Source organism: Pezoporus occidentalis, unplaced genomic scaffold, assembly GCF_034315485.1.
Source record: "Pezoporus occidentalis ecotype Australia unplaced genomic scaffold, CSIRO_AGI_Poc_V1 ctg28, whole genome shotgun sequence".
Lineage (NCBI taxonomy): Eukaryota > Metazoa > Chordata > Aves > Psittaciformes > Psittacidae > Pezoporus > Pezoporus occidentalis.
This window is the reverse complement of record NW_026914718.1, coordinates 95,223-107,280: the sequence shown is the minus strand read 5'-3', so window position 1 is coordinate 107,280 and position 12,058 is coordinate 95,223. Positions and strand designations below refer to the sequence as shown.

Genomic DNA, 12,058 nt, shown 5'->3' with positions numbered 1-12,058 from the left:
CCAGAAGCCCATAATGTCTGTAGTTACTTCTGAAACTGCTTTTCATACACCAGGCTATATTCTGCTTTTGTATAACCTTCATATTTGACACTGGAACCTTCCTGCTCCTTGGCTACGTCGTCACTGCTGTCTGTAAGCATCCAAAACACCAGGAACTCTTAACAGCAATATCTTGCTTCCGTTACAACTTTACAGCATATAAAGTCTTCACCGAGTTTGAGTTCCTCTCATTCACTTTTATTTTAAATACAAAAATTCCCTGACCACCATTACCATGGCCTATTTCTCTGTGTTGCTAAAGAACAAAGAGAGTGATAAATGGAAATATTTGACATTGATAATGTAATTCCTGATACTCTAGAAAAGGGAAGGTATTAAAGAACTGCAATCACCAAATTCATGTTTCAAATATTACTGAAGGTGACTTGAATCTCATTTTGAAGTCATCTCTAACTGAATTGTGTGGACTGCTGCCAAGAGGTAAAGCAACTTACTCAATAGATTTAATTCCTACAGTACAAAGGTGAGAAAGAAAAAAAAGCGTGATTCCCAAGACAGAGGCAAAAGAGAAGAAAAGCAACAACCACTGCTTGCTTACACCAAGTGTAAAGTCAGCTTAATTTACAGTTAAGTGAGATAGTGGTACTTTTTATTTGTGTATTTGTTGTGAAGTTTCACTTCGTTAGTTGGATTACAAAGCAGTGTTGTATACCATGAAGGTGATACAGAATTGCATCCCACATTTTAATTGGGTTGATATTACAGACAAGAATACTCCTATGTTCAGGTACTGCATGAAAGAAGACCCACTGTGCTCTAATGGCAACTAAAGATAGTACTTCACTCAATACCACTTAAGCCTTCTAGGCCTCAACAGCCAAACCCTTACTTCAGTAATTGATTATTTCACCATAAGTACTTAACATTGCTTTAATGCAGGAATCTCTTCGATGTCAACCTCTAAATACTATAATAAAGCAAGCCAAAAGCACGCCCTGTACTGTGCAGCAATGGCTTTGCTGTACTCAAGATACCAAAGTGGTCTGCAGCAAGGTAACAGGAAAGACATTAGTATAAGCAGAGTCCCAACAGCATGTTAAGTAACAGTGCCAACACACTGATGGTTTCAACACCCCGGAGATTCCAGATTTTCTAGGCGAGCAGGTGTGCTAATTATACATCTACCATAAATATTACTCCTCAAGCAGAAACAGCTCAAGGAACTGGAACATCTCCCATGGAGCAGTAGTTGTTGTAGGGAGAAGAAAGGGATTAATGCCAGGATTAAAGAAAAATAGTAATGGAAATACCAGAAAAAAGGCATGGATTAAAGGCATAGCTTTATAATGGCTATTCCCAGTTAGGTTTTGCTTAAGATGACAAATAATTTACTGCACAAGTTAATGCCCTCCTCAGACAACATCCCTGAGCTTCACTGTGAAAGCCTCTTAGTTCAGCAGGAAAAAAAAGATGCATACTGTTGTTTCTAGAAGTATTATCCAAACTCAGTTTAGAGAACAAGAAACAAAAGAAGACAAAGACAAGTTGTACTTTTGGACCTCTCCCCAAATTACTGGTGAATTGGACTGGTAGCTTTACTACCATCCAGTAGCTTGCTACCTGTAATAGCTGCTTGAATCTACAACTTGTTCCTGAGGCTACAAGAGGAAGCTAAGTAAGAATAGCAGTGACATAGATGAGATCTATGGGTAACAGTTTTTAGGTTAGCAGTTCTCCCCAGTAACTGCTGGTGTAACACAATTAGCACCAACAGCAGTGCAGACATTAGACATCAGCCATCAGCATTTTTACTGGTATCACCTGAACGTCAATGATGACACTGGTCAAGGCTTGAGTCACTACTTTTGATAACATGGAAAACACAAGGTTTGCATTGAGAGCTAGGATCTGGTACTGAATATACCAAATGGGACCCTGCGGAGCACTACAAGCAGTGAAGCTCCACACAGGGCCACCAAACCACCCAGAGGAGATGAGCTGCAGAATATGACCTTTTCATAGAGAGAAAGAGAAGTCAGTTAAAACCCCAAAACATTGTCACCACTAAACCCCCACACTGGAGTCTAGCCTGGATCTCTCAGAACAACATTCTCCTTTGACCTTGCCAACTGGTAAGGGTGACTCATCACCCAAGTCACGGTCCTGTATCTTAAAACGCTTGGTAGAAAGTCTATAGGCATTATGATGCTTACTGTAATAACAGGAAGAAAAGCCCATTTTGCAGAAAGCAAAACAATTCTGTTTTCAGGTTTATAGAGCAAAAAATCTCACGTTATCTACATCTGAGACAGCCTCGTTCTAAACAGATCAAAGCTTACTTTTAGTGATGATTAAACTTTAAATGAGACAATTCTTTACCAGCCTGTATGCAGAGAAGTGCTTTTACTTAAAGAGACTCTCAGTAGGAATGACTGCATTGCAAGTCACACAACTCATACACCTCGCCTTTTCTTCTCTGCAGGTAAACAGATCGCAAGTTCAGCTTAAAGAAAGACAAACACTGTTTAGGTGACAAGAGGAAAAAAAAGAGCTTTCTGCCAAATAAGCAAGACTTTCAACCATCCCTGAGGATCTTACTCCTCAAATCGTCTTCAGTGTCTGTATACCCTCACTTAGCTACCTAATCAAAATAAGGAAAGAAGCCCAGTGATTTCTAAACAGATAATGGTGTTATGACAAACTGTTTATACAGATCTCTAAGGAAGACCTACAGATGTTTTCTCTGAATCCAAAATATGACTGCCAAATAAAACTTAACAGAGCATTAAGTACAGTTAAATCAGGCTTAAAAATCACTTTCAGATCCTGCTGCCTGAAAATGGCATCAGTAACTCAATTACACACTTTCAAGCTAATATTTAGAGGTCAGAAGCCTGGGAACGCCTTTAGGACACACAAGGACATTTCACTGTTGGCTTCAGACAGTCACAAAGAGCTTCGCAGAATCACAGAATAGTTACAGATGAACCTTTGGATTATCCAGTTCCAACCAGAGTCATCTTTTCACAAGGTTCATCCAGCCAGCATCTTCAGATTTAACTTTGCATTGCTTTGGTTATGCAACTTCTTTCACTTGTGTAAAAGGCAGGAAGCAAGTGTACAAGCCCAAAGGGTTACGTTCTCCCCTAAACCCCTTGTTTTAATAGGAAAATAAATTACACCAGAAGCTTACAAGGATTTATTTGGGCAGTCACAGTAGGCACTACACAGGAGAGTCCCACAAGTTCAAAATCATCAACTGGCACCAAAATAAAGCTGTGCTGCAAGAGACTGATGGGTACGCACACCTAAAGAACCTTCTGCGGGCAGGAAACATTGCACATACAAAGCTTTCCATTCGCACCAGCGGTCGGGTGTATACAGCAACCACCTATGAAGGAAGCAGGCGGCAGCCGGGGCTCCCCACCACCTCCTCCGCGAGCCCAGCGGTGCCCAGGGCAGCGCACCGCGCCCAGCACACCGAGCACCCGTACGCATCAGCCTCCCAGAGGGAAGCGAGACCGACACCCGAGCTGCGCTGCTGCCGTCCTATCAGATGGACAGTCAAAGCGGAGCGGAGCTGCACCCGCGGCCAAAGTCCTCCTCCTCCTCCCGCTCCGGGCCGCCGCACGCAGCCGCTGCCTCGGGCCAAGCCCTTCGCGCTGACCCGGCTGTCCCGGCCTGTCCTACCCCACCCCGGGGAGGCCCCAAGGCGGGGTGGGACAGGCCGGGGCACCCGCTTAGCGAGGGCCGGGCCGGACAACGAGCCGCCACTGGGCTCCGGGGGACACCGGGTCCGTGAGGGGAAGGGACAAGCGACCGCTGTCCCAACGGCCGGTTCCGTTCGGTGACAGACCGCCCCCCCCCCCCCCGAGGGTCACTCACAGCTTCAGGCTGGCATAGGCCGCCGCTGCCGCCGCTCCCGCCGCCGCCGCCATTCGGTGCCCCTCCTACGGTCCCCGGCTCCGCGTCTACTCCCGGCCGCTCCCTCCCCTCCACACTGAGGCGCCCCCGGCCTTGAGGGACGGAGCCCCACGCAGGACAAACGGCCGCAGGAGCACTGCCGAGCACCGCCGCCGCCCGTAGGGGAAGGGGGCGGGCCTGGGCTGACTGGCTCGCACCACGATTGGCTAAGCCGCCGCGCTCTGACCCCGCCCCCGGAGCGGTGACGCGCTGCAGGAAGCGGCGGGGATTGGCTAGTGCGCGAGCGCGGCGGTAAGCCACGCCCGAGAGGGTGGGGTTTAGGTGAGGAGGCCACGCTGAATTGGCTGCCCCCTGCGGGGCCTAAGTGTGTGTGGGCAGCACCCGTTCGCAGAGCGGGGCCAGTGGCGCAATGGATAACGCGTCTGACTACGGATCAGAAGATTCTAGGTTCGACTCCTGGCTGGCTCGGCTGCTCTTTTTCCATCCCTGAGTTCATCATCCACTCCCTGAGGTGCTGCCTGCACCCCCTCCGCTTTTGGGCAGCCTCCCCCCTCCTGCATATACCCAGTCTGGCATTCCCTATGTGCCCAGCACATCTGGGGTGCTCTGGAGACCCCTACAAAGCATCCCGGGGTTGGATGTGCGTTACAGACGGGTGTGTCCATGGCAGCCCTTAACACAGGCTGCTGTGGGAGGGGCTGGTGTCCATATGGGCCTACGGAGACACCCCAGATCTGGGGGTCTGCATGGGGCAGGCCTTCTGGACAGTTTCCCACTGGATCCAGCCCTCTGGGTATCATCCCAGGGCATCATTCCCTCTCTGGAGACATTCCAGGCCTGCCTGGACACGTTCCTGTGTAACACACTCTGGGTGGCTCTGCCCTGGCAGGTGAAGTAGCACCGGGTGATCTCCAGAGGTCCCTTCAACCCTTAGGATCCCCTTGTTTTGGGAAGTTTGCCTTGAGGAGGGGGAAGCCTGAAGTATACTTCACTCCTGTATATTTGCATCATTTTAGCTGATAGCTCCATGCTCCTTGGTGCTGCTCGACCATCAGCACTCCAGCATCCCATCTTCAGGCATGGGGTTGGAACTGGATGATCTTAAGGTCCTTTCCAATGCAAACCAGTCTGGGATTCTATGATTCTATAAGGTGTCACAGTCACTGGTAGCAGTGAAGACCATGGGGCACCACATGGCCACCTACCTCCCAGAGCCACAGGAACTCTCTCCCCAAAATCCCCTATGGAACCATTCCCACCAATGCCACAAAGGAGCCCCCCCATGCTGTGACTGGAGCTTGCTGCCACATCCCTCCCCAGCTCCTCACACCCAGGTCTCCCCATCGGGATGCAGGAGCAGGATGGCCTCCGATGGGGCTGCAGCAAAGACCAGTGGCCTGTGAAGGACTGGAAATGCCCACTGAGGAGGTTTCTCCCACCAGTCCCTGCTCCAGCTACCAATGAGGGGGGGACAGGAGGAAGGCAGAGGCTGAGAAACCATCATTCCACAGCATAACTCCCTCCCTGGGGACTCTGTGCAATGGCAATCATCATTCTAGGTAAGACTTGACGCTGAGCATTGTTTTACCGTATTGCCTTTAATCACCAAAATCACAACAGCTCCCGCTGCCGGCCTTCATTCCTTTATAAATATGTAACAGCAGAGAAGAGGGCTGTGTTCAGAGGTGGCTGAGGGTAGTTACACCACCACAAATCCTCAAACACTCTTTCCCGGAGCTGAGCTTTGAAGGAAACGAATGAAATCATTAGTACCGTTGAGAATCATTAAGCCAGGCTCTGGATTTGCTTCCCGGATACAGAAAGCCACAGCCTGTGAGAGCATGCCCAGGTCTGGCTGTGCTCCGCAGACCTGCTGCGTGGAGACAAGGGTTGGTGCCACCGGGGCTGGGAACTGCAGCCTGGCCATCCCTCCACCTGTGGATGCTCCACAGGGCATCCCTGTGGTCAGCCTTCGTGGGGCTCTATGCCGTGTATGTTCACGTGGAGATAGTTTCTTCCCATCTCTCAACTTGCATATGGCTACGTGAGCTTCTGGCTGCCCTGGAAGAAAGCAGGGTGAGGGGTTTTATTGCTCCGCTTCTCCTTAGGAAAAGGGTGGGTGAGCAGGTCCAGGCTCTGTCTGGGCTCACAGCAGGGTGCAGGAATGGAAAAGAAGAATGAACACACAAACATTATGCGATGAGAAACACAAACATCCTCCCAGCTTCCCCCAGTGACACACAGGCCTCAGAGGACAGGGGAAAAGGGATGTGGATCTGGTCATAGGCCTTCCCTGCCAGCAGGTACTGACTCCAGAGATGTTTCCCCAGTGATGCAGGCTGGGTCAACTTGTCCTTATGCTCATACACAGAAAGTTGCTCAAAATGCATCTACAGGCACTTGGCATGAGCACAGAGGTATGAAAGGCAGGGCTCTCACTTCCATATGCACAGACACGACAGCACACACCACCCCAAAAGTGAACACAGAGCACGCAGCCAAGGCTGGCATGGGAGAAGAATGGTCCAGACCAGTGTATGGAAGTGTGCTTCCCCTTAAAACCCCCTCTAATATATGTCCAGGAATACAGTAACCAAAAGCAAGTCCTTCACATCCTTTCTCTGTGCACCCCAGAGCTGCAGACCATACTGTTTATCAAACAGAAAAGCTGTCAGTCCATTCCAGTGATCATTTCAAGGCCACTCTTACACTGCCGCAGATTCATCCTCAGATATGTCTCATCTGTAGTAACACCACTCTGCCCCTGATCCAGTACTTATCCATGCACACACACAGATCTTCATGTACGTGTGCAGCCTTACTGGTTCCAGTGGGACTGGAAGTTCAATGCAGATGGAGCTCTTCATGTGATTCTCTTAGCAACAGCAGCGGAGTACAGAGTCCCTGTACGTATGATGATACTCAGGTGATGTGGAGGTCAAAGCGTGTATCAGTTTCCCTTTAAGCAAGGCCCCAGGTTTGCTGTTGCTGAAATAAGAAGGTGGTCAAATTTCCAGGGAAGTGCAAAATAAGGACCGAATTCATCAGGAAGCGTGTGCCTGCGATTCCCCTCAGGGCTGTCAACTCACAGGACAGAGGTGGAGGTCCCAGCAGCACTTATGGACAGGCCCAAACATGGAAATTCAGGGATGTCAAATACCTGCTAACATTAGTGCAAGGAGAAAGCACTGGAAGATAATCACTTCTTCCTCTCCCAGCCAAAGATAACCCTGTCTTTTGAACAGCCAGCCAGACCCATACCCACTCTTTCCAAGTCCATTTTCCCCCTTTCAAGGCCCAATGCCGATTAAATTCCACCATTTCCAGCCCAAGGAGCCATTCACTTTGTAGTCAAAAGATCTACAAATAAAATCATTTAAACCCTGGAAGACTGGGAAAACATTTTAAAAGCCCCCAAGCAAAACTCAGAAGGAGGCACAAACCTCATCAGATGCTCCTCACAGCCTGCCTGAAACTGCTGCTCCCTGTGTTTAATACCAGTTTCCTAAATCACTAGAACACGTGTTTCTTACGTTTTAAACCACACACAAATGTCTATAGCTAGGCCTTTTCACCAGCTTTTATGCAAAAAAAAAAAACCTATTCAAATGAGGTTTTGTGTTAACAGCATGATCTGAATGGGGGAAAAAAAAATCTATTAAGCTCTGGTTCCTGAAAGCAAGTTCCAGGGAATTCACTTGAGTAACTATTTGCATGTGAATTGCTCATTACCAGCACAATGGGACTTTCAGGGGTCCCATGCCATAAAACCAGCCAGAAAAGCACTCTGGGGGAGGAAACACGACTAACTTTTCATGGCATGCTTCAGCACCTCAATAAATAGACAGCAGGGTTCATAGGAACCCAATGCAGAACCCAATGTGTATGAGCCAGGAGACAGGCAGAACTGAACACCTTTCCTGCAGCTCCTCTGCAGAGTGGACAAAGCCAAGCAGCTCCAGCTCAAGCCACCTGCCTGCCTGAAGACAGGCAGCAAGGGCTTGCAGCTCCACTGATGCCTGGTGGAGGGGTCAAGAGGAAAAGCCTTCCCTGTGCAGGGAACACAGGGAAGTTTACCCCTTCTTTGGGCACCGGAACTGGCAGCCCAGAGAAGCTGTGGCTGCCCCATGCCTGGCAGTGTTCAAGGCCAGGTTGGACGGGGCTTGGAGCAACCTGATCTAATGTGTGGTGTCCCTGCCCGTGGCAGGGGGCTGGAACTGGATGATCTTAAGGTCCCTTCCAATACAAACCAGTCTGATTCTATGATTCCCACATCCCAGACCCACTGTCAAGCAGCTGCAGAGCCAGAGACAAGCTGGGGACAATCAACAGGGACTCAAGATACCCACAGCCTTGGAGAAATAATGAGCTTAAATGAATTCTAACTGACAAAGATAAAAGTGGAGCAAGTCAGCACACTCAGGGCAATGCAGTAGATGCTTCAGCTTCAAACCCACAAGCTCACATGCTCCATTTTCAGTAGCTTCACACTGTTGTTTCTAGCTCTGTAAACACAGGAAAAGAGAGCATTGGCACTTAATAATTTACACAGGACCTCAAAACTGAAAGTAGGGCAGCCCTCATTTCCCCAGCGCTGAAGGATACAGGATGGATCAAGGCCAGGTTGGCCAGGGCCTTGATGTCACCCAAGATCTAGTGTGGGGTGTCCTTGCCCATGGCAGGGGGTTGGAACTGGATGATCTTAAGGTCCTTTCCAACCCAAACCAGTCTGTGATTCTATGGCTGGCAGGAGTAAGGAGACACTGTGTGGGTGTAGCTTCCCAGTGATCAAAGGGGGCTCCTCCAGACAGCTCACCACAAACAGGTTGCTTGAGGCTTTCCATGAAGGAAAATGGCTCATCTCCATCCTCCCTTCTTTCCTGCAATTTTGGGGTTGTGCAAGAGCGAGGCCACAGTTTAAACTGCAGCTAAAAAGAAAGCATCAGTCCCACTGATGTTTTCAGATCCTTCCAAAACAAAGGCAGGAAATGCTCTAAAACCCAAGAGCTATCAAAACCATGAGCCACAGAATAGCTGATCTCTCACAGACAGTAACAGGCGACCAAGGCTGCTGTTTCCACCTCACTTCCAGAAGCCACTTTGATACCTTGCTGTCAAAGGAAGCTCAGGGACAGGACCCACGTGCTTAGGAATAAGTTATTTACAAGGCGTTATGTCCCACCTCAGTCCCTTCTGACAGTCCTAAGAGCACAGTCACACCTTGAAACCTGCTCCCATCCCTCACTACCCAGCATTTGGAATCTAAATTTAAGGCCTTATTTGGGGTCAATTTTACCCCCTCTTAAATCACATGTACAACTCTCCAAAGATAAATGCCCCAGGGCTACATACACTGCACTGGGGAAGTTTCCACTCTTGAGCTTTTGGTCTCTTACTGATGGGCTGCAGAGCCAAGCTACATCAAAGCTGGAGCTCCTGGTAGTTCCCAGCACAGGACTGACCTCCAGATGTGTGCTGCCATCCCCAACAGCAATAACAGCAGGCAGAGGTGCTTACAGCTGGATGGGGCAGAAGGCTGGATAGCCTGCTGGCCTCATCAAACTCCATGCCAAAGCTTCCTGAGGCGTGGGCAGTTTGGGATGTTCACATTTCAGCCAAGGCAAGCCATACAGACGTGCTGGAGGGTGCTGACAGGACACTGGTCTCCATTTGTTTTACCATTTAATACTTAGCACAGCATTTTGTACCACACACATTGAAGGCCCGTGGTGTGTATTAGCAGAGACAGGCAGCTTGTGGCTACCCAGCACCTGAGCTGCTCCTGGTGGGCACACGAGGGAGTCAGTCTGACTACTTGGTGTGATGTTCAAGCACGTACGTGTATGCTACTGATAAAGAGGTCTGGTTGAACCATGGTGGGTTCTCAGCACAGGCTCATTTTTGGAGTCCCAGTGCCACTGCTCAGCTAATTTATTGTAGCTTCTTCACTAAAAAGATCTTCAAGAATGTCATCTTCTTGCCAGTCAGAACCAAATTTGCATCTTTAGCATAGACAGATGACGATTTAACTCAACACAATATGTTAGAAAGGGTAACTAAGAACCCCAAATGAACCTGAGGCTTTAAATTAAGAGCTTTTCCTCAAAGAAAAACTTTGTACCTGTACATGAGGGGCTGCACAGCTTTGGTACCTACAGAGCATGCCCTGCAGGCACACCTAGGTAACACAAACTGGGGGAGCACATTCCTTTGAGCAGGGGTCAAAAAGAGAAACGATTTGCCTTTCTGCTTTAGAGAGCAAGGGCCAAACTCTAATCCCTCTCTCATATAAGCTGTTGTTATTCATGGGAGCACATTTGTTTATACCAACATACTCATCTGAGTACAGCTTGTGGAGCTGGGCTCTAAATCCCCGTGAAACAAAGCCTCCATAAGGACCTCGAGCTCTAAATAAGCACCATTACGAAATGGCTTTGTGCTGGGTAAACACCATGGAAATGAGTGACCAGCCCAGGGGCTGAGCTGTGGGGACCAACTGGGAAACTCAGGCAAGTGTCTCTGTAGGGAGAGCATTTGCTCTGCAAATGGGAATGAAGATGGATTTCCCCCATGTCCACACTTTCAGCATCCCGACCTTTCCTTTCCAAACATGATCCACTCTTCACTCGGACACAGTAGGCTGGTCCCTGTGTATCATGCTGACATGCAAGCCCAGAACCCCAAGTCATCGTGGTAGCTCAGCCTAGCTTGCTCCAGTCTTCTGTTCTGTTTGAAATGGGATGTTGGCCTCCAGCTGCCAGCCAGCACGCCTGATTCATGCTTGGAGAGTTGGTGTTTTTACAGCCAGGCTCGATACCTAGGAATTAACTGAAAGGTCTGAGTGATCCATTTTGCACAGACCCCTTTCTTGTCTTTTCCTAAAGAATTAATAAAAAGAGAGAGTCTAAAATCTGGTATTAAAAGGTTGATGTCCTTCAGGGAATCTGATGAAATGTGCTTCTCAGGAAATTCTTAATGTAAGACCGATGCGATGTCCACATCAGGCAGGCAGGCAGACAGACAAGCCAGCCTCTGGCTTTTTAATTGTGCATGGCACCATTTGAGTTCATAGGCACGACAGCAAATTGTGCTTTCACTGAAGAATCTTCCACAAGGAGCTAAGAGGAATCTCCAGACAGCAGAAAAAGGCACGTAGAAGTAAACCAGTTTAGGTAACACACCACATTCTTGGTCAAGTAGACCTGGTTTGATACAGCTGGAACTCACAAGCATAAAACCCCTGGGAATCCAGCTAAAATCTCTCATATCCTTTTACAGGAACATCGCTGACTGGTGAAAAACATGCACAGGAAACCAACTGAGGGTGGGGAGAGGGAGATCATGTAACCATCTTCTGTCCTGGCTTTCTGATGTCAGCCGTGCAGGCTAGTAGTGGTGCTGGTATGCAGCTGCTGGCATTGTGCCGTTCTCAATGTGTTTCAGATGACAGGAGTGACAAAGCAAGTGTTCATCTAGTGGGTAACAGCGATGCCCATCCTCGTCGTTCAGTTCCAGTCCACAGTCCTGCAAAGAGAAGCTCAAATTATGAGAGCATGTGTTCATCTCCCAGTGTCAGCTGGGGTCTGGCTTCCAGGAATGTGATTCTGTGACAAGGACAGAAGACACCCACCCAACAGCTCCTTCTTAGTAAGTCCAACATGTGCCATGAGAAGGAAAGCATCTGACACACGCATTTTGAGGGGCAGCCATGTACCCATTTGTATTAAGTAGCCTTATTGAATAAGCTTTATCTTGTGGAGAGGTGCAACCCTATGTATTTTAAACATGCTCGTGTCTCCTTACACTCTGGGGTAGGATTCACCTCTTCACATTACTTTAATTGCAGCAGTAGTGATGTGAAACCAGCCTGCTGAGACACAGCCTCTTTTCACTGCATTATGAGCACAGTGAAAGAAGACATCTCTTTATTTTAATTCACAGCAGAATATGAAGGCTCTCTGACAAGCTCTGCACAAAGACCAAATGGTGTTTAAGAGCTGCCTTCTCTTAGGACTTTTTGTGCAGCCATATCCTTTCTCCAGCCCCAATGACACATTCATTTCCCAGGAGACTAAAGGTAACTTATACCACACAGGATCACTCATCACTTTAGCACTTTTGAACAATCTGACTT

At 48.5% G+C, this 12,058-nt stretch overlaps 2 protein-coding genes and 1 non-coding gene across 5 annotated transcripts in view; 1 reads left to right on the top strand and 2 right to left on the bottom strand.

Annotated features, from left to right (window-relative positions):
* Positions 1–4,070, bottom strand: part of SACM1L (SAC1 like phosphatidylinositide phosphatase) — a 30,876-nt gene extending 26,806 nt beyond the window's left edge. Inside the window, exon 1 of one of the 2 annotated variants that reach the window (XM_062625332.1) lies at positions 3,886–4,070. In XM_062625332.1, coding sequence (XP_062481316.1) covers positions 3,886–3,938 — 53 coding nt within the window. In that variant the 5' untranslated portion in view covers positions 3,939–4,070. The remainder of the gene's footprint in view (positions 1–3,885) is intronic. The other variant, XM_062625330.1, reaches the window with a different exon arrangement.
* A 249-nt stretch (positions 4,071–4,319) lies between these two features.
* On the top strand, positions 4,320–4,392 carry TRNAR-ACG (transfer RNA arginine (anticodon ACG)). The gene has a single exon. It is a non-coding gene; the product is annotated as a tRNA-Arg (tRNA).
* A 1,111-nt stretch (positions 4,393–5,503) lies between these two features.
* Positions 5,504–12,058, bottom strand: part of LIMD1 (LIM domain containing 1) — a 32,789-nt gene continuing 26,234 nt past the window's right edge. Inside the window, exons 8-9 of one of the 2 annotated variants that reach the window (XR_009966059.1) lie at positions 7,014–11,448; positions 5,504–6,912 (exon numbers count right to left, since the gene is read on the bottom strand). Coding sequence is in view for 1 of the 2 variants with exons in the window: in XM_062625314.1 (XP_062481298.1) it covers positions 11,311–11,448 (138 nt within the window). In the remaining variant the exon portion in view is untranslated. Of the gene's footprint in view, positions 11,449–12,058 lie in introns of both variants that reach the window. The other variant, XM_062625314.1, reaches the window with a different exon arrangement.